Source organism: Cryptomeria japonica, chromosome 5 (genome assembly GCF_030272615.1).
Source record: "Cryptomeria japonica chromosome 5, Sugi_1.0, whole genome shotgun sequence".
NCBI classification, from domain to species: domain Eukaryota; kingdom Viridiplantae; phylum Streptophyta; class Pinopsida; order Cupressales; family Cupressaceae; genus Cryptomeria; species Cryptomeria japonica.
Genome location: NC_081409.1, coordinates 229,824,935 through 229,851,213, shown reverse-complemented (window position 1 = coordinate 229,851,213; position 26,279 = coordinate 229,824,935). Strand labels below are relative to the sequence as shown.

The following is a 26,279-nucleotide window of genomic DNA, read 5'->3' as shown; positions in this document are numbered from 1 at the left end:
TGAGGATGAGAGGGGTGAGCATCGGGCTGATCTTGGAGCCCAATCTAGTTCCATGGCGAGTGCACCAGCTAGTACAGGTTGCCCTTCAGATTTGTTGGCACAGTATGGTAGGTGTGCTTATGATCCTAAGTCTCCTCTCAAACAATTTGCTTGAAGAGTACAAGGCACATCATGTTCAGGTTGGGGAACAAGGAAGTGGAAGTGCAACATTTGTGGGGTTGAATGGTTTGGTAGCATCACTAGAGTGGATGCACACTTTCTTTTTTGGATAGGAAATAGTGTGGATCATTGTAAGTTTTTGAAGGAAGCTAAAAATATATAGTACAAAATTGAGTTTAACAAGCTTTGGGGCATTCTCAATGCAACAAATATTTCAGTTCCTACTACTTTGTCTGCTAGGGCAGGCCTTCAACACACCTAGTATGCGCCACATACTTCTCATGCTTCTCAAACGAGAGGAATGATGTTTGGATCTCCATCCACTTCCACTTCTAGTGCCATGCCCCAATCATGAGAGGCTAGAGGGACAGGGAAACACAAGTTGCAGACATTGTAGAGTAACCCCATAGCTGATATGTTTAATGTGCAGTTGAGAGATGAGATAGATGAATCCATTGGCAAGTTATTCTTTGCCAATGGCATCCCATTTCATGTTACACGGTCTCCTTATTATAGGGAGATGATGGCTATGGTGGCGAAGGGAGTAACACCATATGTGCCACCAAGTGAGACGAAAATGAGGACCTCGATCTTGGATAAGTGCTACTCCAAGATCAATATTTTGATGGAGAATATGAAGGTATATTGGGTGGCATCTGGGTGCAACATAGTTATGGATGGGTGGACGGACATTAGCCATCGTCCACTCATCAACATCACGGTCACATGTGCAAAGGGTCCATACTTCCTTAGAGCAGTTGATTGTATAGGGCATCACAAAGATGCTGATTTTCAGTTTCAGGTTCTTAGGGAGGCTATTGAGGAGGTTGCACCACAAAATGTGGTCCAAGTAGTGACAGATGAAACCCATGTGTGTAGAGCAATACGGAGACTCATTGAGGCAGCCTATAGACATATTTGGTGGACCCCATGTTGTGTGCATGCCATGAACAATGCACTCAAGGACATGGGGAAGATTGACTGGATTAGAAGAGTGGTCTCCGATGCCAAAGATGTGCAGATGTTTATCTGCAACCACCACACTTCACATGCACTCTTCAGAATCTTCGTGAAGGAGTTCTTGAAATCCATTGAGACCATATATGCATCCTATTTCATTCTCTTGGAGAGAATGATTGAGTTGCAAGAGGCATTACAACTCATGGTTATGACTAATGAGTGGAATAGGTGGGCCGAGGCCAAGATAGAGTAGGGGAGAAGGGTGAAGGAGATAGTGAAGAGTGATCTGTTTTGGATTAATGCGAAATACATTGTCTCCATCATTTCTCCAGTATTCCAAGTCATCAGATATGGGGATGGGGATGCACCTAATGAAAGATCCCCTTCCGAATCTGTCCCTAAAATTTCCGTTTGGTATCGTAGGTATTTTGTCAAACAGTTTGTGTGCATAGTCTGATTTTGTTTCTGAGTTCTGATTTATGGGTTGAGTGATTATATTTTGATGCCAAATGTTGATAGAAGCATACAAGGTGAAAGTACAATATTGCATAAGCATAAATAACACCTTATGTCAATGAAAGACTGTGTCATTACTTTATGTCAGGTCTGAGTACATACATTTACAGGTCTGATTTAAACATCCAAAACTTTTCACAGATCTCTACAAAGCATTGCATCAAATATTTTGCATGCTGTACTGAATTTCCACATAAGACTACAAGTTCATCAGTAGACATTTGGGCCAACACTTGGATGAAATGTTCAGAATTTCAGACTATAACCTGAATTTCTGAGAGCAATTTTGTCATACACTTGGCAGATCACTTCCAGATTTCAATTGCTAACATTCAGATTTACTTTCTATATCAGACAACTTGTAAGGCAATATCCAACCCAATGTCAAATACATAACTGTAATAGAACTCCCATACAAAGGTATGTTCCTAGTTCATAATGCCTCATTACCAGCACAATATACAAAGTAGTAGAAACAGTATTTAATGGCAGAGATTTTCATAAACAATTCTTGCACCTGGAATGTGCAACTCCTTGCTGTGACAATACGATCTCCAAATCTGCCTTCTCAGGCAAATTAAGTGACCAGTGTTCCATTGCCTTGTCAAGGTTTGATGTGCTGCTCTTCTTGGTTGTAGGGATCACAGGAGGGTAGACTTCTCATCAGACACTGTCATCCCAAGTGATTTACCAAATAGTCGAACCTCTAGCTGTATGTTGTCTGAGAAATTGCGGCATGAATGAGGCGCCACCAGAGAGGGGAAAAACCAAAACGTAGGCAGACACAATGAGCTTAGAATCTCTAATGAATCGCTTCAACACTGAACAATGGTGTGCAACTTCGGATCCTGAGGTGAATCCGACCAGTTAGGTGATCCAAACTCCGTGTAAATCACCAACAAGCCACCAGGGGTTTCGTCCTAGGGCTGAATGTAGCTCATGTTCGCTGCTACCAGGAAAGCTTCATAAATAACGAAGAAAGTATCGTGAATAAAAAAAAACTGCCATCTTCCTCTGCATTCGACTCCCTTGTACCTCAACTCTGCAATCCAAAATCAATGCCAAAATTCTGGTGAAATCCGCTGTTTAATCCGCTCCCACTGCAACTCGACTCCAATCTTCTGCTCATGCAAGGACGCCGAAATATGGCCCGACTCTCTCATTGGCCGATTAAACCAATTTACCAATTTTCCCAAAGTTGGGAATGAAATATTTGGCTTAGGAAAGAAATATTTGGACTTGTGCTAAAGTCCCATTAACAAAAATTTCTTATTGGCTCACACAATTATTTTTTCTAGCCGATAAAGTTCAGCAGATAATTGGAACCAATTATTTTTTAATGCCTCTATAGTTGCCAAGGTAATATCAAACTTCACGGCTTAAAGCGGCCCCACCAAGATAAAAACTCTAGTTTCATATAGGGAATTATTTATCCAAGATGAACCTCCCATATAATCACTAAATAATAAATAATTTATTCAAATTATTTATTAGTTTATTTGATATTTAATTTATTATTTATCCCTTATTTATTAATATTTGAAATTGGGATAAATAAATAAATAAAATATATTTATTTATTTAATTAATTTTGGGGACATTACACCTAACCTTGGAGAGGTGTATGAGTGCATTGACTCTATGCTTGACCAGTTGAGGGCTGTTGTGCGAGTGAAGGAGCCCTTTGTAGCATTCTACAATGAGCACATCCGACCAATATTCAGCGTAGATGGTACAAGTTGAACACTCCTTTGCATATGGCTGCCTTTGCCTTGAATCCTTAGGGGTACAAGGCTGGACCGTGTAGAGAGACACTGATTCAGGATGATGAGGTGAAGGCGGGTTTCTTTAGGTGCATAGAGAAGATGTATGATTCTAGAGATGCCGGCATAATTTGCACTGAGTGGGTAAGATTTGCCACTCTTAGAGGCTATTTAGATCCGGCAAAGATGGATATAGAAACTATGGCATAGGAGGACCTACTTTTGTGGTGCAATTGTCATGGTTCGAAATCTTTGACCACCACTTTAGCTATCCGTCTGCTATCCCAGGTTTCCAATTCTTTAGCTACTAAGAGGAATTGGTCTACATATAGCTTCATCCACTCTCTTAAGAGGAACAAACTTACCTCTAAGAGAGCAGAGAAGCTTGTGGTTGAACACAGTGCTTTGCGTCTCATGGACCGCAAGACACTTGTGTACAAGGAGAGTCCAGCGGCACGATGGGATGTAGAGCCAAAGGAGCCTTCACAGATTGATGAAGATGATCCTAGCACTTTAGATTCAGGGCTGGTTGGTGTGAGCTTGAGGGATCTTGACCTTGTGGAGTCCAACAGTTCCAGTGATGAGGAGTTTGCAGATGATTAGAGGCCTCCCTTCACTTCATTTTGAGTTTTGACATTTTGGCATTTTGTCTTTTGTAATGCTATTGCTATTAGTATCTGTATTTGCTACTCATTGTAATGATGAATCATGTAATCATCTTTATAGACTTTGTGATATCTCACATGACATTAGATATTCATATTTTCGATATAATAGAAATCTCCAATTTGACAATTTCATTTGTCAAATTTTATTTAGCAAATTAGCATTCATGAAATCTTCGTATTTAGATTTAGTATTTCAAATTTTGCTATTTTATAATTTTACTAATTTCCTAGAGTTTCATTTGAAATGTAATTCTTATACTGTTATACATCTTTTCAAAACTAGTTTTTCAAGTACTATAAGTAAATGTATAACTATATCAGCAACACCACCCCACCATCCCACCACCACCGCCCCCCCGCCATCCCCAAACTTAGGCCCTTTGTCTTTCCGTCGCGGAAACCCGTCCCCATGTCCCCGCATCCCCCCGTCCCCAACGCCTGTGGAACACTACTAAAACGTGACAATTACTTTGAGAAACTGAGTTGGTAGAGGTTATCTCCTACATTGATAAAACGTGATGTGATAAATCATATGAACATTTAATTTGAGAATTTTGCTTGAATACTATATGAATGGGAACCTTAATTGCTGCTTCTTTATTTGCAGTTATGGATATCTAGTTGCTATTCAGCATGAAGGTGGTTTTGTGACCAGATATGCACATTGCTGTGCTATTCATGCTCGAGTTGGACAGGTGAGACCCTCCTCCCACTGAAACGTTAAAATCCACTCGTTTGTCGGGAAAACACATTTTGGTTAAATATTTGTCACTTTTTCTCACTGGGTAGAAAGTACGGAAAGGACAGCAAGTTGCAGCTGTTGGTGCTACAGGACATGCTACTGGCCCACATCTGCATTTTGAAGGTATACTTTTGGAGGCAATATAAATGCTTTTTGGCAAACCACTACAGTAGTCATGAACTATGTAATGGTCTAAACCATTATTATTTGAAATGCAGTAAGGTTAAATGGGGAAGCGCTGGATCCTTTCAAATGGGTACCTCTTTGATATCATCCAAAATTTTGGTGTGGTATTGTTTGGGAGTAGCATATTTCTTGTGTGATGCAGCTTCTCAATCACATTTCTTGTACATTCTGCCATCTGTGAGTGATGAAAAGCAGTTCACTGTGATGGTGTTATCTCATTAATCACACAAGTGCTTTGATGCATTTTAGGCCATTTAACAAACCATGGGGCATATATAGCCATTTCCTGTACCATTTTTGCATAAACAGTGTGCTTTATTATGAATAGTAGAATCCAACCTTTTCAAGTTTGCTATATGGCTATGAAATTCTGGGGCATCTTACTGTATTTAATGAAAAGAGTTATTGTATTATGGCCCTTGATTTTGTTTGACAGGAGCATTGTTGAACAAAACGCCAACATTGGACAGTTGAAAGGAAAATTTGTATCACATTTAGGAATTCTATGGGCTATTTTTCGCCAGTTGGCAATCCTTTTTCTACAAAATTTCAAAATTGGTTCAGCATCTCCATATTCTTAGCTTCTGAAAAATAACTAGTCTATTTGATTTTCTAGATTCTTTCATTTGTTAGGCAGCAATAACAATTGCTGATCCCTAATTTTACTGTAAGAGATATGGGCAAAGTCACAAAAGCCAAACATAAATTTTCTATACACAAAATAACATTGCTTCTATTTTTTTTCATTTTGTTCAATACAAATTACATAGAGGAGTTGCATCTCCTATATCTATAGGGAATCTCTTTTAACAACTTCTTAATAAATTGAGTATTTTAACAAATAAACATATCAAATTATACTAACAACTATGGGAATGATCTAATATTCCCAACACCCCATTTTACATCATTCTCTGAATGGGGGATAGGTGGACTAACAATGCTGGATGACCACGTTCAGTAGTTCATCAAAAACTTAAGATATGAGTAGGGATATACACATCTACTTGTGTCAAGTAATAGTGGAACTAGCTTCACATGCTTATGAATTTTATCCAAGGAAAGGTACAGAAACATCTACCCATGGAACTAAGGACTAGGTCGAACACATCTATCCAAGGTCATACAAGAAGTTTGGATAGAGACAAACACATCTATCCAGTATCAAACTTATGAATAAGGATACACATATCTGCTCACAACAATTATGTGTTTCAGTGCTCCCTGGAGACGTGTCCCTTATGTTTTTAGCCTTGTCCCCATCCCAAAACATTTCGGGGACGTGGGAATGTTGGGAAATTTACCCTGCCTGTTCCCGATCAGTGCCAAAAATTGGGGACATCTTCAAAATGCTCCAAAAATGAGAAGGGACAGCAGGGGATAGCTAGCCATCTCTGGGATGGCCAAGGGACATCTAGGCTTCACCTAGCTGTTTTGGAGACGGCTAGCCACCCTCTATGGCCCAACAATGCTGTCCCCTATGGCCCAACAGTATTTTGAGTTTTTTTTAAAGGGGTGGGTGGTCCTTGTATTTTTCTTCTCTGCTACGAAGGGGGAAATGGCCATTATAGAGGTTTTGGGCTCCAATAATTTGGAAATGGACATGTACAGTACAGTTAATTGAAGATGGCCTCCATGTTGATTTTCATTCTCATTTCCATTTTATGAGAATCCAAATCCATTATTACATGTCATGGGAGTAATGTTCAGAGGATCAATTTCTGTGGCTTCCTTTTTAGAGTTTGAACAAAGATTTCATGTTCTTACAGCTCATGTGAAACAGCTTTAAATTTTTGTTGTAGCTCTTGGTCAAGATAAGCTGCTCAGTTCTCCTATTTGGGACCATCGACTGCAGCTATGTCACCTGCTACAGAGCAAGAATAAGCCAACAAGACTTCTGGGGTCTTTTGTCTTCTACTGCATGTGGTTGGAGTGGCAGAGAGGGTTGAATCAACTAGAGCAGCAGTTGGCACAGCTGGTCACTCTAGAGGCCAGCCTTCTGGATCTATATAGTCCTTCCACTGTAATGCTTTTTCAAAATTTCATGCTTTTGATTCAACTTTCAGTCTACTATTGAATGGTATTTTTGGATAGTTAAATAAGCTGGTCTTGTTAAGGTTTTACCAACTCAGTTTCTTGGAAAAACGGACTTAATAAAAATGTTAAATACAAATGTTGGAAAGTTCATTATAATGGGTGAGGGACCCTTACTCCCTACTTCACCTATAAAAAAGAGTCCAATAGGTTGCTGCATAATGTTGATTAAGGACAACATAATAGAAGTTACCAAGTTTCAAATCATTGTGGCTTATGGTCTCCATGGAGATATGGAATGATTATGGTGTAATAAACATGGTTTGCAATTAAGCATGAACTATGCTTGAGAGTTCAAAATGTGGTCCAAGAATACCCCACACGATACTCTACGCAATCATATTCCCACACAAGAATGGCATCCAATGCTTCTCCAGACCACATTGATGACAACTTAAAATTTACAAAATTAAAGAGAGGCTTTAGATTGAAAGAAAGAATTAAAAATGTATGCACATTGACAATGAAAGCATTTGAACTTTGTTAATTTGCTTTTCAATTCTCATGTGAAATCTCAATTCAAGTCTAATGTTATGTATTAAGCTTTTACAATGTCTATGCTGAATTTTCAAATTTTTCCTTTTTTTTATTAGCTGTCCCATGCCGTCCCCTAAAAAATGGCCCAAAAGTACCCTTGGACCATGTTGGTAAACAGATTTGTCTTTCTTATCTAATTAAATTATAGCAGTGTGAAACACAAGAAAGCAGACAAAATCTTCTACCAATCAGTTGGAAATTCATTTAATTGATTAACCTCTGAATTTAGGTACAACTCCCTCTAGAAAATATTCATTTGGCTCCAAATTACATACAATCAATGGAATGCTTTTCACTAGAAAGCACTTATAGGCAATTGCATACACCAGTCAATACATAATGAATGCAAGTACTGATTCATATATAATGTCTTATATAAAGCCGACAGACTTCATACGATCACTAAAATAAAATGAAAAAGCCTTCAGAGATGAACTTAGCCAATAGTTTTTTGCACATATAGAAAGTATAACAACCCCTTCCTCAAAATAGACTTACACAGAAATCAAATTTTGAAATCAAACACACAGATTTGAGACTGAAAATAGCTGTTAAATAGATTCACATTCACAGATGATCCTCAACTTCCTTCATACACAAAATGTATTTAGCTAGCTTTAAAGATAGTCTTTTTCAAAAACTTAGCGAACCCTTTCAAAGTTATTACATCAGATACTTATAGGTCACCAGACCCAATAGTTTTTAACCAAAGTAAAATTAACTCCTAAGAGTTAATGAAAATCAACCCTAACTGCAATAACCGAATTTTAAAGAAAATAACTAGGCTTTCTGGCAAACAACTGCCAACAGTGCTAGTCATGCAGTCTGCTCTGCTTCGATGTGATCGCTCGGGTTAGTGTCTTGAACAGACACCATCACCGCCTTGGCCACGCTCCACTCTTGGTGTACTTTTGAAAACTATTGAATTACCGTCACATGTGGCAAACTGATATGAATAACCCTCTGTTTCTAGAGCTCCTTCTTCCTCTTCACCATTTGCACTTAATCTCTGTGAGAGTCCAGATGATCAAGGCAAACGGTGAGCATTGATTCCACCTTAGAGATCCCTGTGAAATCTTCTACAGACAAAGATTTCTCCGTCTTGATCTGTTTGATGTGGCTGTTGAACTGGTTAATCATCTCCGTGGTGTCCTCCAGAGTTTCACCGTCTTCCTTAAGTAGTTGAACATCCACACAGCGTAAGTCCTTCTGCATGGTCGCTCTCAAGGTTGTTAATTCTCCATGCAGGCTGGCTGACTCATTATAACCCTGCTTAATAATCTGATTGCGCCACTCAATACTCTCCTTGCAAATGAACATGACATCTTCATTCAAACCTGACACTTGGTTTTCAGCTAGAAAGTTCATTAGCCCATAACGTTGAATATCCCACATCTGCTTTGAAATCACAGCCCATTTAGATTTCTCCTTCTGCTATGAGACCAAGTCGGAATCTAAGGCTTTAGTAACCTCATTTGCATCCTTAAAGATATGGACCAAGTTGGTTATGTAATTGGTTGCCTGGCACATGATTGTGGTGAGCCATTCTGAGAAGACTTCAGTGATCATCCTGTTCCGTTGAATCTCATCCAAGAATTTTTGATTCCTAGGCGACTTTGGACTAAAAGGACCTGAATGTTGGGATAATGGCAACGGGCTGTTCTGCAAAGCGTGGATATATTGAGCCATTTGTGTTAAACTTTGTTTCAACTCAGCCTTGTCCCTCTCATCCTTCCAGGTACGGGAGATGATTCGTTTGGTGGAAGTCTCCAAGTGCTTAACATCCACGGCTCTGGTTCCGATTCCCAAATCTATTCGTTCAACAGCATAATTTGCCTCTGAAGCCATAGCAACATCTTTGTTAGGCTCGGGTCTAGCAATATTCGCAGTCCAATGCTTCGTATTTTCATCAAAGTCAATCATTGCCTCTGTTTTTAACTTTTTGCGCTTTGTAGACCTTCCCAGACATTTACTTACGGCGTCCTCCATTGATACTGAAATCGGAACTACATTCCTTTTCCTGGTGATGGAATCAGTTAGCCATTTTGGTGCTAGGGTTAGCTCTTTTGAAGGCATGGATGGAAGCCCTGCTGAGGAGGGAGACGTGGTATGGTCAATGTGAGACTGAATCTCAAGAGTTCTTGAGTCCAGAAAAATAGTGTCTATGTCAATTGAAAGCTTGTTCGCTTCAGAAACAGAGGATGTCATCTTGCTCGGTGTTTCCTCTGGATCCAGATCAAGAATGAAGTGAAAAATCGACGGCTTGAAACCCTTCTTAGATCTCGATCTGGTAACTCGACCAGCAACAGAAAGCTCAACCCCGATATTAAGTTTCTCTTCCTTAATCCTTCCCTGTGCTTTTCCTGCATCAGAAACGGGAATGTTAGACACAACAAAAATTTTATTTGCAGTACCCTTCTTCCAATTTTTGCTTCTTGAGCTAGTGGCTCGTTCTGGGTGAAAACGGCAACTCCTAAGCCAATTTTCTGTTCTTCGGATTACACCCAAAGTGCGTGTCTGAATATTGTCGCTCATCTTCTTGTTCCAATCTATTTCCGGAAGAGGTTCATCATGAACCCGCTTCATAAACTCGGAGTCAAGTGTGTCCTCATCATCACCGGTGACATCTGAGTTATCCATGGGTAACTTCATATCATGAATCTGCTTCAAAGTTAGTCTTGACCAACTCCTCCTCCGTACTTCAAACTCATCCCGACAACCCTCCCAATAATCTTCCAATTGAGGAACATGTTGATTAGGTACCGCTTTCTTTACATACTGAGCAATAAAACCCCTACTATCAAAGTTATCCCTCTTTACAAAAGACTTCAAATGGAACCTTTTGAATTCAAGTTCAAGGTTCAATGCATCGGAAATTGATCTATAGCTATAATGTCCTAAATCAATGGGGAAAACCCCGCTTGTGTCGGAGTCCTCACCATAATCTTTGGCAACGTAAGCAAGCTATCTAGATATTTTGATCAATATGCAAGAGTCTGAGACGTACCTAGGAAGTCTAAAGGGTTCACCCTTAAATCCTCCAACTCTCAAATAAGTGAAATGGCTGAACTGTATGAAGAAACTGCCATATATGTTGACGAGTTCAACTGCTTCTGCGGACATTCTTCTATGCAAATTTCCCTGTAACTCAAAGGTCAGCCTTCCAGCAAAAACATCATTCCAACGAAGATAATCATCAACATGCCCTTTCAAAGTTAAACTAGGATGATAATCATAAATCCTCATGCCTTGAACCCATTTTACATGTGACAACCCCGACCACTCTCTAACACAGGCAAGCATGTATAGCAGATAGGATGACATATAAAAATTGGACATTCCAAGATAATTACTCAGACCCTCATGCAATCTCTCCGCAATAACAATTCCCCAATCAATGAATCAATTTCTATCCAGTGTAACCTGAATGAAGAAATACATCCAGTCTTCCCAGTAAAAGGAGTGAGAGTTACTCTTCACCCTGCTCAGCAGTATGACTAAATCTCGGATTGCTGGAATTAAATGTTCACGAGTTAAAGGTCTCGGAAGCCTCGAGCCCCCTTTTTGGAATTTTACGAGCCAATTCCGGGCAATCACTGTTCTATAATATTGCTTCTTCTCAGAAAAGATTCCATAAGATTCACCAATAGTCCAGTCTTCATAGGGTTCCCGGTGTGGAATACCCATACCTGCCATTACCGTCTTGTTGACGTGTTTTTTAGGACAACGTCTAACACAGAATAAAGTTGCCTAACGGTCACTTCACTCTCTCTTGATCAAAGTGCGATTGTATGCTAAGATTGCAAGAAGTTCAAACAATCAACTCCAAGGTTCCTTCAATGCGTGGACGTGACTCAGTTGGCTGATGTGATTGCTGGTAATCCAAGGGGCCTTACGTGTGCATCGTTCTTTCACTTCTTTGCTGTGGCTGGAACTCCATCATCGGATATGGCAATTCTGCGATGCTATTGCTTCAAATGGACTAAAATGAACTGAAAAGCAAAGGGGAAAGGGTTCAGAAGGATCTAAATCTACTCCTAAAGGCAGTGATAACAATAAATAGTGCTCTAGTGGACAAATTCCAAATAAACCAAGCTCTGCTTCGCCAAGATTAACTACAACTCCGCAAGAACTGGTGCAATCTTCTGAGGATATTGAAGGATTTTCAAATCGAGAAAGTGCATTTGAATACCCAAAACGGCGCAATCCAAACGACTGTCCACAACCGAACTTAGCACAAGTTTAGTGGCTCAGGCTAACTTTACACTGCAACTTACAATCAGCAAGATACAAAAAGTATGAACCATGGAAATTCATCAGACACCATTACATTCTCCATTGAAATCAAAGCACTTTACTACTTCTAATCTAAGTGAGGAAGGTGAAACCATGCAAGTTTTGAAAAAATAACTCAAGTGGACACCATCAGAGAACAATGTTTCACTATTATTTTCTCAAAAACTTATCGCAACAATTTCATACAAAGCTCCCTCCTACAAATGAGGGGGTCACCCCTTTATATAGGCCTCGGGCCATGATTACATGCAAACCCTAATTAGGGTTTTCCCTAAAAGATTCTCCACACATGATGCAACAAGGTGGGAATCTCCAATTAATAACCCATCATGCTCATATACAATTAATTCAAAAGTACCCAAAATAGCATCCACTGCGCATTAAATGCACCACCTCCTTCAAATTCGCCCAACATGCGTTGAATATTCATCCATGCAAAAATCACCCCATTATGTCATAAATACTCCATCATTTCCACATGCGACAGCTGCATGCAAAAGGAATCTGCCGTAAATTCAACATGCAATGACCAGGTTGCCATTTGGTCAAATATTCCGGCAATGAATGTGCCACCATACTGCCATGCGTTCAATAGATCCTCGCCGTGCAAATGAACTCTGTCGTCATATATCCGCTCCTGCACATCTGGAATTGTTGGAGAGGGAAAATTCGATTCATGAAGAATTTTCTTGAGGTCTCCTCAACTTTCCTTGCTTGAAGAAGGTTTTTCATCAATTCTGCACATTTCCTATTTTTTAGGAAAATTTCCAAATTAGGGTTCCATGGTCCAGGAGAGAGAAAATTCTCCTACGAATCCAAATCTATAAAACTTTTGAAATTTGGATGTGATTTGATGCCCGTGAATGGATTTTTCAAATTTTTCCCTGGAGGGGAAATTTCTTGTTCAGTTCATCCCTGATTCCTTCCTCGCCTTAGAAATTTTATGTTCAATTCATCCTTGGGTGTATTTCTTGCTTGCTTGGAATTTTGTCTCGAAGGAAGGAATTTCCAATACTTAGCCAAATTTTCATCTTTCCTGGAATTTTGTCCTGAAGGAAGGAATTTCCAACACTTAGCCAAATTTTCACATTTCCAAGAATTCCGTCGTGAAGGAAGAAATTTCCAACACTTAGCCAAATTTTCACCTTTTTTAGGAACTCTGTCATGAAGGAAGGAATTTCCAATACTTTGTCAATTTTTTACCTTTCCTGGAATTATGTCCTGCAGGAAGGAATTCATTACTTAGCCAAATTTTCATCTTTCCTGGAATTCTGTCTTGAAGGAAGGAATTTCCATTATTTAGCCAAATTTTCATCTTTCCTGGAATTTTGTCCCGAAAGAAGGAATTCATTGTTTTGTGAATTGTCCATGTGTCCTTTTGAACATCCCTCTTTTTTAGGGATCCTCCTAAAATTTAGGAGCCAGGTTCATTGGACGAAGAATTTCACCCCGATTTTGAATCTATAAAATTTTCCACATTTGGTCGAGATTTGGTGTTTAAAAATAGCATAACTGAAAATTCGCCCGAGGGGAATTCTGCTTTATATTCCTCCTTGACTCCTTGGATTCTGTGTCTTAGGCAAAATTTCAAATTCTTTGCTTGGGTGAAAATTTTACCATGCCAAGGATTCATGAATTTTCTTTCTGTGAATGGCTTCTTGGATTCAGCGCCCCAGCCCATGCCTGGGCGCATTTTGGCCATGTCCATGGAATGATGGATTTTTCCACTTGTGAATGCATTTCTCATTTTGGTGCCCCAGCCCTGACCTGGGCGCATTTTGGAGATGTCCATGGAGAGGTGGAATTTTCCACTTGTGAATGCATTTCTCATTTTGGCGCCCCAGCCCTGACCTGGGCGCATTTTGGAGATGTCCATGGAGAGGTGGAATTTTCCACTTGTGAATGCATTTCTCATTTTGGCGCCCCAACCCTGACTTGGGCGCATTTTGGCCATGTCCATGGACACATGGAATTTTCCATCATTTTAGGCTCTTCGTCAAGATATATATATATATATATATATATGAAATATAACATTTAAGTATAAGTGGCATATTCAATATGTCTTTTTCCTTTCTTATACTTTAAGTTATATTTCCTATATATTGTCAGGATGTTTGAGAGTGGTTTCAGGTCCATAAGAATCATAATGCAAATTCTGGATTTTGGAAGATCTTCCAAATTTCCAGACTTAGTCAAATTTCAGGCCATTTTCGGATCAGGATGACATTGGTGGATTGATGTGAATTTCTGGACTTGGATGATTTTGAATGATTTTGAATCCTTTACTCTCCTCTATTCTGTTTTGGTTTACTCATCTATGCTATTAGATTATCTGATTTGTGCTTTCCGAACTGAATATGTTTATCAGATTGTAACATTGATCATGATTATGATATTGACATTGTATAAAGATGGATAAGATCAACGACTTGCTTAACATAGTTAAGCGTCGATCTAAATGCTATCGGGCTAGTAACCCAATAGCATATTAATGTCGATTCATTTATGAATCGGCATTAATATGCTATCGGGGTATTAACCCGATAGCATATGTAATGCTATTTGTTATCGGGATAAACATTTATTCGGGCCATTAACAAAGCATCATAACTAACACCGTTTCAACCGAGTGTTAAGTATTAAATGTTAGTTACCAAACATAACCGAAATCGGGATGTGCACCGATCAATAGGTGCCTTGATCGGTCATGTCTAAAAGACATGACCGGTCAAGACATCTATTGACCTGTCTTCTAAAACATATAAAGCCCGACATGAATCATTTGGAGAAGACATATAAAAATATTAATGATCTCTCTCCTTCTGCCTGCAACAAAATAATCAGATTATTAGACAATACAATCATATGAGATCCTCACATATATAATATGTTCTTTTATTGCAATTGAATAAAACTTTACATGGTATCAGAGCCAAGTTGATCGAACTTGAGGCTATTCAATTTTGTGAATAATTTAAGAACAAGGTTATATACTACATCACATTTCTCCAATGGCTAGCGCTATCAGATTTGAAGACAGACTCGGAGGTGGTGATGATTTTTCAGCCTGGAAGTTCAGAATCCAGATGATCTTAAAGGAGAACAAAGTGGATTCATTTGTTCAAACTAAAAATGATCAACCTGAAAATGAACCTGACAAAACAGCATGGATTGAGGGAAATGAAAAGGCCATCAAAATAATAGTTGATGGGGTGAGAAACAACATAATGCCCATCATAAGAAAACATCAGACAACCTATAAAATGTTCAAAGCACTTGAAAGCACATTTGAGATATCAAATGCAAGTCGAACTCTGGCATTAAAACAAGAAATAAATCATATCACCATGAACAAGGGGGGACAATCAACGCCTACTTTATGTGGATATCAATTCTAAGAGATGAACTAGCAACTTTGGATTACGAGATCCAAAGCAAAGAGTTAACACTCATTGCTCTAGATGGGTTGCCTAGTGGATAGAGTACATTCGTCCAAGGCATCAGTGCAAGGTCCAAGTATCCTAAGTTTGAAAGATTAAGGGACGATTGTCTCCAAGAAGAATCAAGATTGAACAAGATGGGAATAAAACAAAAGAACATAGACAAAGAACTTCAAGTTCTAAATACTAACACAAATAAGACAACCAAGAAGAAGCAATTTAGGAAGAGGAAGGGTCATCAAGGCAAGAACACTTCAAAGAGAGACCTATCACATATTCAATGCTATAGGTGCGATAAGTTCGGGCACTTTGTTGCAAAATGTCCAGAGGGAGCTAACAATACCTTATAATCCTCAACAAAATGGGGTAGCTGAGAGGAAAAATAGGACAATTGTAGAAGCTACCAAAGCCATGATTCTTGATCAGAATCTAAATATCAATCTTTGGGTAGAAGCAACTAACACTGCTGTGTATATACAAAACAGATGTCCTCACTCACATCTTGAAGATAAAACTAATGAGGAAATATTTACCAAACTAAAGTCAGATATCAACCACCTTAGGATATTTGGATGTCCTGTCTATATACATGTACCTAAAGAGAAAAGACTAAAACTAGAACCTTCTGGAAAAAGGGGAATACTTGTAGGATATAGTGAAACATCCAAGGCCTATAGAATATATATACATGGTCAGAAAAATATTGAACTTAGTAGGGATGTAATCTTTGAAGAAGATTTAGCCTTCAAAAGAGCCCTAAGTACAATAGAGCCTAAAATCTATATCCCCACTCCTAACATAGAAGAAGATCCTACTCCTGAGCTTTAGAGGGAGAATCTTGAGGAAACTATAGGTGAAACTCCAATCCCACCTAGAGAAAACATCAAGAAAAGACTTCTATGGGCCACCAAGACTGTAGCAGAAGCTCAGAAGTTTGTTGCTCCTTCAGGAACCTTCAGGGAAAACAAAAGACCTAATAAATTCACTAGCTATGTTGCTCTTATGAATGATCTCTCTAAAGCTGAACCAAACAATGTATCAGATGCACTTAAACATCAAGTATGGAAGGATGCCATGTCTAAAGAGTATCAGTCCATTATGAAGAATGATGTTTGGGAGATCGTTCCTAGGCCTACTAAGAAATTTGTTGTTTCACCTAAATGACTTTTTAAAATCAAACATGTTGCAGATGGCAGTATTGAAAAGCACAAGGCCAGATTTGTAGCTAGAGGGTTCTCTCAAAGGAAAAGAATAGATTATGAAGAAACCTTTGCACCTGTAGCCAAATATACCTCAGTAAGAACAGTACTAGCCATTGCAGCAGCAAAAGGGTGGAAGGTGCACCAGATGGATGTTAAGACTCTGACACTTGATGCCCCTACGGTCGGACAAAGACAGACGTACCACTACCATCGAAGGAGTAAACGAGGGAACTATACGAAGATCTCTCTGCATTAAAGAACAGGCCGACAGGAGACGACGACTAAGGGAGGTTGCCGACTCAAGGAGTCCGGAGAAACACAACAGAAGTCGGAGTGTGAGACAGAGTCGTAGTTGGGAGAGGCAAAAACCGTGTACGTGGAAGGAGTTGGCCGAGTTCGCCAGGAACCTGCCACTTCCAGATGTAGCGGAGGAATATCTCGCCGACTAGGCCCCACACTCGACGTCAAGTGAAGAAGACTCCAGAGCCGAATCACAAAGCACCCAGTCGGAATTTTCTGAACAAGGAGAGGAGACGGTACGAGACCTGCACAAGGAAATCGCCATTATTTTTGAAGCAACGTTGTTTGGCATTAAAAATTTGTCCCTGTCAGAGGGCATCAAAATAGGAGGGTCAGATCCGGAAACCCTGGGGAGGAGGGACTATAGAAGCGTAGGTGACCAAAGCTCGGTTGACAGGGGCCCGACCAGACCAGGAGCATACGGTACCTTTCGGACACAGTAACTTCCCGACATATAGCCAATTCCAGGCACCGCATAAAACCATACAGATAAGAACGATGGCACACACTTCGGAGAAGCAAAAACTTCCAAAATTCATGGGCGACGGGTCAGAGGACCCCGTACGGCATTGCAAGACATGCGTCACCATTTGGGAAGCAAATGGCTAGGATGATCGGGACTACTAGGTGAAAGCATTCCCGGCCACTCTGCGAGGAATAGCTATTGACTGGTATACAGACCTTGATGCTCAACATAAAACATCCTGGAGCAATCTGAAGAAGGCCTTCGAGGAAGAATTCATACTTCTACGGGATGACAACGAAATTGTGGTAGATATTTACAATACCAAACAAGGAAAAAATGAAAGCATGCGCACATATAACAGAAGGTTGAGGGAACTGCTTAACAAAATGGAGAACCAGCCGACGGATGGCCTCAAGAAGCGGTGGTTTGTAGAAGGATTGGTACCATCCCTGAGAAGGACGATGAAAGTGGTCCCTCCGCCATCGTATGATGAAGCATACAACCCTGCCATGGATATTGAAAGTGAAAACAAGACATCCCAGGGGAAGCGACGGGCGAGCGACGGTGACAACACGGACGGAGACAGCGATGGGGGATCCAAAACCGTGCAAGCACTCCGGAAGGATATGATGAGGATGATGAAGGAGTTAAAAGGTGACAAGGAAAGTGGTAGGGAAGGAAAAGAACTATGGTGCATTGACTGCAAGAATGAAGGACACACTAAAGGAAGTTGTCCCCGCAAAGTTTTCTGTGATATCTGCCAAGTAATGGGACATTCCACTAAGGAATGCCCGTACAACTTGAAAGCACGGAGCACACAAGTGCTCTACACCCAACCCAACCAAGCCACACCGTTGGCGACACCTCCGAAGCCAACAACAAACTCTAAAGCCTCCCTTGGAGGGTATAGAAACAATCGGCGGGGGAGCAATAGATCCAATAATAACACACCAAGGAGTAGAATTCAATACGACGTGAAGGGGCGACCCATGATTCAATGTAGGAAGTGCAACGAATGGGGTCACTTTGCCCGAGAATGCCAAAACGGGGGTGATGCAGGAAGTTTGCTGTGCAGATGGTGCGGTCCAGGAAATCACGAGGACATAGATTGCCCAAAGCAAAAAGGGGTGAATATGCTGGACGTGGAAGGAGCTGGAGAAGACGTATTGGCAATCACGAGGTTGCAAAACAAGAAAGCCATGTACCCTGACCCTCGCACAGAAAAAGAAAGGCTTCAGGAGGCAAGGGCGGATATCGAGCGGGCGATGGCAGAAGAGCGGAGGGTCTTGCACCTGGCTGCCGGTACACCACTCCGGTCAGGACCAGAGAAAACTATCATTAAGGAGATGTTACAAACCACAATACTCGCACGGGTGTTCGACCTTCTACACACCATGCCACAGTTAAGGATGGCTTTGACAAATGTAATCGGGGACACTACCCTCAGTCAGGAACACCAAACGATGACGAAACCATGTAGTACGGACCCGGTGAAGGGACCTGGTACGGATGCCTTGAACCCTATGCTACTTGCGGTAGGCGTTGGATAGAAACCGGCAGTAGTAGAGATGGATATAAGGGGACAAAAGCTCACAAACACCATTGTTGATGGTGGGTCCGGAGTCAACGTACTACCAGAGGAAACTTGGCGAAGCCTACACTCTGGCCACCAACCTTCCACCTGGTCGGTGCGGATCAACACGGTATCAAACCCCTCGGTACCCTCATGGCACAAAAGGTGGTAATCGGGATGCAACAATTCCTTCTGGATTTTTTAGTCATCCCACTCGAAAGAAAAGCGTACAACGCCCTTCTGGGAAGTGGGTGGCTGATCATGGCCAGAGCTAATCATAACTAGAAAAAGAGTACGCTCTCAATCGAGAGTGACGGTCATAAGTATGCAATCGATCTAAGGAACCAGTCCATTAGTGAAGAGCTCGCGTCATCCGACTCCGACTCAGAAGATTCAAATAGATGGGAGTGGGGTTCTTAAGGAGACAGAGGAGGGAAAGAGCCCGACGAGGAAGGAGTGTTGGAACTAGACGGATGTTCCGAGGATGGAACTAGTTCGCCGGTGGGACTTTTTCATTGGCAAATGGAGGATTACGAGGTCTTCCACCCGGAGTGCCACATGCTGCAAATATGTGAGATTGGGGAATCAAGTGGCGATATGAAAGAGCAGTCATTTCCCTCGGAGTACGGTAGGTACCAGGAGGGAATGGCACGGGTGGATGACACACCAGCCCACCAGTTTGGACGAGACAAACCCATCAAGTACGAGGAAAGGGATGTGAAAAAAATCAATCTAGGCAAGGACGAGGACCCGCAGGTGATACTCGTAGGGGATGACAGGAACCTCGTACTAGATCACTCGTACGACGTACATCAGTTGAGGGAGTGTTTGAGTTATTTGTACGACGTACGGTCGACAAAGAAGGGAGACTGGCAGTGTTTGAGTTATCGGTACAACGTACGATTGACAAAGAAGGGAGACTGGCATAGCCCGTACGGTGTATGACCTGCAAGGGGAGGAATACTGTACGATGAAACATTGCACCCACAAGAAACTATGTCGTACGATCTTGTACGACTACCAGCGGATAAAGGAGAAAGACTGTACGATCAGAAAATAGACATACCGTATGTGCAGGATCCGTACAATCCCCTCCTTTGCAGCGTTCGTACACACAGGGAGCAATTGTATAAAAAGTTTGAGGGTATCTGTGCAAAGATTTGTGCCATCCATGTGGAGCTGAGTGGAGAGTTGGCACAGGTTGAAGAGGCCATATGACTAGGGAGCGGAAGTGCACGAGCTAATCCGTACGGTATAGAGGCAGCAGTTGGTCCAATGGTCCGTACCAGCATGGCAAACCAGACAATGGCAGAGGAGGCTGCACCAGGGAAAAACGAGGTCCCCGTACAGGGAATTGGTACTAGTACGACATGTTTAGGTACTGGTACGACGAGCACTAGTACAGTACCAACAAGTATTGGTACAGTTCCAGCAGGAACTGGTACGATTCCAACAAGAACTGGTACGGTACTAGCAGGTACTGGTACAACATGTGCTAGTACGCCATGTTTAGGTACTGGTACAACGATTACTGGTACCAGGCCGGAAGGACAACTTCTGGCATAATGAATTCATGTTTTTTTCAAGCTGGAACACAAGACATTCTACATGTGCCATCATGCTATGAGCCTATTCTTAGACGCCATGCGCCTGCAAGTACCACTAGAAATGTGGGGAATCTTCGAACCGCGCGGACGGGTGGAACCGAATAAACCTACCATGTACTACTATACTCACCTGGACACACTTGGTGACACCGCGCAACCAGCCAAAAGGAGAAGAAAGTTGGACACGTCCGTAGAGGTCGAAGATGCTAGCAGTGTAGAGGATTCTAAGGAGGCAGAAGAGATTGAGGAGTAGGAAAGTGGTGATGAGGGGTCTCATATGGCACCTCACACAATTGCGAAGGATGAAGGGGAAGCAAAGTCGCAACAGCAAGAAGAGGAGGATCAACATGGAAGGTTATGGGCACAATGGAAGAGTACGAGGGTAAAGTTCACACCTTCCAAATTATCGTTGGCACACCCACATGAAGCAGTTACGGTGGCCAGCCCTGTGGGGGACGTACGACCAGTAGGGGTCTTGTTCCGAAAAATCAATGAAGGGGAACCACCAGCGCAGCGGCGGGTATCATTACCATAAAAACCAATACTTACATCAGAAACCATGGAGGGTACCAATACGGTAGACCAGACAGTGGCAGGGGAGGCCGTACTAGGAAAAGACACAATGGCCGAGCAAGGAATTGGTACAACATATCCAGGTTCTGGTACGGTACCAGTAGGTACTGGTACAACATCAACATGTACTGGTACAATGTTAGTAGGTACTGGTATGGTTCCAACAGGTATTGGTACAACTTCAACATGTACTGGTACGACTCCAACATGTACTGGTACGTCTCCAACAAGTATTGGTACGGTTCCAATAGGTACTTGTACGTCTCCAACGAGTACTGTACCAGTAGGAATTGGTACAACAAGAACTGGTACGATACTGGCAGGTACTGGTGTGGCTCCAACAGGTACTGGTATGCCAAAGAAACTGGTACGGTATCGATAGGTACGGGTACGATGCCAACATGAATTGGTACTGTACCAACAGGTACTGGTACGGTGCCAACTTGTACTAGTACGACATGAACTGGTACAGTGCCAACAAGAACTTGTACGGTGCCATCACGAACTAGTACGATGCCACCGGGAATTGGTACGGTACCAGCAGGAACTGGTACGATACCAACATGTACTGGTACGCCAGGTGCCAGTACGGTACCAATGGAGAAAGATGAGGCAGGGGATGTGAGGTGCCAGTACGGTACCTCACAGATGGAGCAAAAAGATAAGAAACTGTTGGAAGCTGCCCACATGGTAAAGAAGGCACGGGAACGATAGCTGCTGGCAAAAAAGAACCTAAGACTTCACATCGGACATCAAATTTCTTCTCCGACCACTACAGGGATGCCTCCTCCCTCTTCTCGGCCCTAGTTTATGTTTTATATTTCAGCTCTTATTGTTTTAGTCGTTTGGAAGAGGACTACGTTTTTGGGGGGGCTAATGTTAGGGGTAAATAACATATGTTAGTAAGAATACTATTTATAAGTGTGTTATGTTGTGTTTATGTTTATGTTTGTCGCCAAGAGGTTCTTGTCAGGTAGTTGGGAGTTGGTGATGGTTGGCAACTTGACCAACCGTCGGGTCTTTATATTGTTTGGTTGGAGCTTCGGTAGGGGAGGATGTATGGACAGTTCTGGACACTAGAATAAAGATATAACTTTTCTGTTCTAAATATTATCATTGTCATTTATGTTATGATGTACAATTGTTCTCTTTCATGAATGCTTGGTATGAGCGGGAAATACTGCGTTATCTGATTATTCACCAACTATACATTTAGGACTAAACAGCATGCTATTCAACAAAATAGATTTTGCATCATTATCATTTACTTTGAATTTTATCTCAGCCAGCTGATTCATCACGGAACAAAACTTACTGATGTGTTGAACAATATTGTCACCTTCCATCATTTTTAGTTCGAACAATTTTTGCTTTGGGCTCATCTTTGCACTTGATGCTTGTGATCCAAACAAAACACTGAAATTATCCCATACTTGCCTGAATAATTTCTGCTTTAGGCCCATATCTGCACTGATGCTTGTGATCTAAACAAAGCACTAAGATCGTCTCATACTTGCTTTGAGGTCTTTGATAATTGAATATGGTAGAGATGTGCATCTGAAAGTTCAAGACCAGTTAAATCTATTGCTCTTTGATCTTTTGTAGTCCATTTTGTGATTTCATCAGTATCAGTTGGCCTTGTTCTAGCTCCACTCATTATATCCATGGATCTTTTTTAGCTTGATAAGCCACATGTGAAAGATTTTACCTTCACGTTTCTCAATTAAAGTGTTGTTTTTCTCCATAAAAAAATTATCACACCCCTCCTTGATCAAAATAAGATAGAAGGTGTTGAGTTCCATTGATAATGCACCTAGATCTCAATGCCTTTGATTGCCCACTTGTTTAAGAAAATTCAAATACCTTATATTGCACTTCAAATTTTCTTTCTTTATGCAAAACAAAGCTAGATTTCAACCTTAAACCTATCTAATGGTAGAGCCTTTGAATGAACTCGTGATTGTACAAGTATCAATAGAACTGCTCACGCTGCACTCATTCTTCCCATGCTTGTGTTTTACCTTTACGCAGTTGCATTGTATGGACTAGACAAACCATTTTGAAGACACACACACACAAGTGAAGGATAATCTGATTGCCCCAAGAAAGTTTCAAGGGATTTCAATGACAAAGACAAAGCAAAGGTAATCTTTCAAAACCTCTGCAATGACTTCTTTGTATGCCTGAACCTTTGCCGGTGTAATTGATGTGGGTTTCTGTTCTGCAGAGTGACACTTAGCATCACAGATTCTTTGTGTCCATGAAGTAAAGGTCATTTGAGGACCTCTTCCATCTCTCGCTACAATCAACATAGATAATAGTGTCAGTTGAAAGTGCTTGGCTAATAATAGTTTACCATAACCAAATACACCAGGAATTTCAATGACAAAGACAAAGCAAAGGTAATCTTTCAAAACCTCTGCAATGACTTCTTTGTATGCCTGAACCTTTGCCGGTGTAATTGATGTGGGTTTCTGTTCTGCAGAGTGACACTTAGCATCACAGATTCTTTGTGTCCATGAAGTAAAGGTCATTTCAGGACCTCTTCCATCTCTCGCTACAATCAACATAGATAATAGTGTCAGTTGAAAGTGCTTGGCTAATAATAGTTTACCATAACCAAATACACCAGGAATGGCACATGTTTCTCCAAGCACTGATGGAAATAGAGCATCAAGAGCTTGTCATCCTGTTAGGAGGGACGTATTAATGGCAATCGACTGAAACTCACACTTGCCTGATCACAACAGGATTAGCGATGATTCTACACAACCGCCCATGGATTGACTCACATAAGACTCTTTTCTATCGCGCAGTATTCTCAGATTTTATCCTGGCAAGGGAGTGAAAGTGTGTGACAGGTAATCAACGTTCACAAGACAGTAATAATAATCTATGTCACTTTTTCTTTGTTTGGAATCCTGGCGAGATGAGAGAACTGAATCGAAGACAAGATAGACTAGAGCTTTTGTTGCTCCTTGTCAAAAATCGTCATTCCATCCAAGTATTGACAGGATTTTGAAGTTTATTTGCTCATGCAAATATACTACCGTGGAACTCTGGGTGTTGGTGCTCTCTCATCCCTCCGGTAATCCTGCCATAGATGGCATAGGAATCACAACGTGATGAACACGGAAACTGGTATTTACAGCTGCATTTACAAAGTCTTGAGATTGAAAGTTTTGCTCTGATACCATATAAAAAATATGTGCAGAGTCATGGAAGGCAAACATAAAAATTTTATACACAAAATAATATTGCTTCTATTTTTTTAAATTTCATTCAGTACAATATACATGTATACAGGAGTTGCATCTCCTATGTTCTAGGGAATCTCTTATAACAAGTCAAGATATTGAGTTGTTTTAACAACTCAAACAAACAAACTCAATTATACTAACAATTACAGGAATATGTCCTATCATTTTATGCGCTATTTAACAATGAACAAGCTCGACCTTCTCCTATGTAAAAGACATTGTTTAAGGCTGGCGAATAGAGGAAACTGTATTTGCCTTGATTTATGGAGACATCATTGAGCACACTCTCCTAGGAGGCCGTGAAAAATCCCTAATTGTTATGGTATAACCTATGAAGATTTAATATTAGCATCATACAATGAGATCTTATGTTTTCCTTTGGTATGGGAGTTTTCACCAGAGATATTAGCACTGACATGGGATGTTTTGTATTTTGTTTGGAATTTAAAGGATTCCAAAACAAGTTTTAACATAGTTTTAGGACCATGAGTAGTATAACGATTTCTTTTAAGGGCTTTTTGAGACTCTTAACAATTAAAGATTCCTGTCTATTAATGAATTATTAATTTACTAGTCAATATACTCGAATGGAATATGAATTAGATATGTTGTACGTGCATATTCCATTCAAGATGAATTGGATAATCATCCTCATCACCCGATTAATTGTTGAACCAGAAGTAGAACGTGAAAGTTGAGATGTTTGTTGGGAACAACTCTAAACATGAGAAACAAAATATCTAGGATGATGGTGAAGGAGAGAAGTTGGTTAAGTTCAACAAGCATTTTATTTGTTGGGTTGTATGAGTACTTATGTGAGAAGTTGGTGCATACAGACTAGAGCCCAAAAGATACGACTGGATTGCAAGTGGTCAATAGCACGAATTACAAAGTTTTGAAGGTGTCGATTTTTTTATTAGAGCTTAGATTTATAAACCTGTATTGTGGATCTAGCAAAGCACTGCAGCAAACCATAGGTCACTCAACTAATACATAGACTTGGTGAACAAACTTGCATCAGAAGAAGCTTTTGTAGTTTCAGGTGCAAACTTAACGTACTAGGGTAAGCTGATTAAGTTACCTGAGGCATGTAACATTAGTAGGGGGAACTCTCACAATACCAAGACTGCCAAGATGTCTCTTGAGCTGAGGTATCTACAACAATTAGCCCAAATCAAGATTAATCTGCCCAGTCAAATCCTTGAGCTGAGGAGGCCTAATAAGAACTGGTTGAGACTCGAGACATTGGCATGAAAGAAAAGTGCAAAGCATATAGTCTTGGTCACAGATTAACAAAGTTGCATTACAGTAATTATGGCCTAGTCCTGAACCCCAATATTTAGAAGGTTAGGCCAACAAAGCCCAATAAAATTCTAAGCCCCGAAACACCTAGCTATCAAGTTAGGTTAATGCTCGAATAAATGAACTCAAGTCACTGGGGTATGTAAACATCAATAGTGGTCAAGAAACTATTTGATAAGCATATGAAAAATTTCTTTTGGCATTGAAATTTAAATAATCGACTGAGATTTAGACGTAGGGGTTCTAGATGGTACAATCTTTTAGTGTGAATGAATCAATGTATGATATTCTCTCAGTCGCATATGTTAATTTCTTAAGCTGAAATAAGTGTCATATTTAGTACCCATTCTTCTTTCCGCCATGCTGATATGTCGCCATAGAGATTTTCCTCTTGATTTGAGAAGTGGAGTGTATATATGATGCCTTTTAGTTCTTTTTCCTTTTTCTTTATATATGTCTGTTGCTTTGAAATGTATGCTGTCATCTAAATTATATATTGACACCAGTAATACTGATAGTAAAGATAGTCAAACCGATTTCTGTCTCCAGTATCATTGTTGTCGATATCAACGAATCTTAATGATTTATAACATAATTTCAAATGCTTGATCAAGTTTTAATCCTGAAATAAA

The 26,279-nt window shown here is 40.6% G+C and overlaps 1 protein-coding gene across 10 annotated transcripts in view; it reads left to right on the top strand.

The window, feature by feature from the left end:
* Positions 1-24,610, top strand: part of LOC131033887 (uncharacterized) — a 78,128-nt gene extending 53,518 nt beyond the window's left edge. For 8 of the 10 annotated variants that reach the window (XM_057965191.2, XM_057965190.2, XM_057965194.2 and 5 more), the window contains 3 exons: positions 4,674-4,761; positions 4,856-4,931; positions 5,027-5,562. In XM_057965191.2, the coding sequence (XP_057821174.2) occupies positions 4,674-4,761; positions 4,856-4,931; positions 5,027-5,076 (214 nt within the window). In that variant the 3' untranslated portion in view covers positions 5,077-5,562. Of the gene's footprint in view, positions 1-4,673; positions 4,762-4,855; positions 4,932-5,026; positions 5,563-23,116; positions 23,230-23,312; positions 23,488-23,570 lie in introns of those variants that run through there. The other 2 variants (XR_009103698.2, XR_009372577.1) reach the window with 2 other exon arrangements.
* The last annotated feature ends 1,669 nt before the right edge of the window (positions 24,611-26,279 follow it).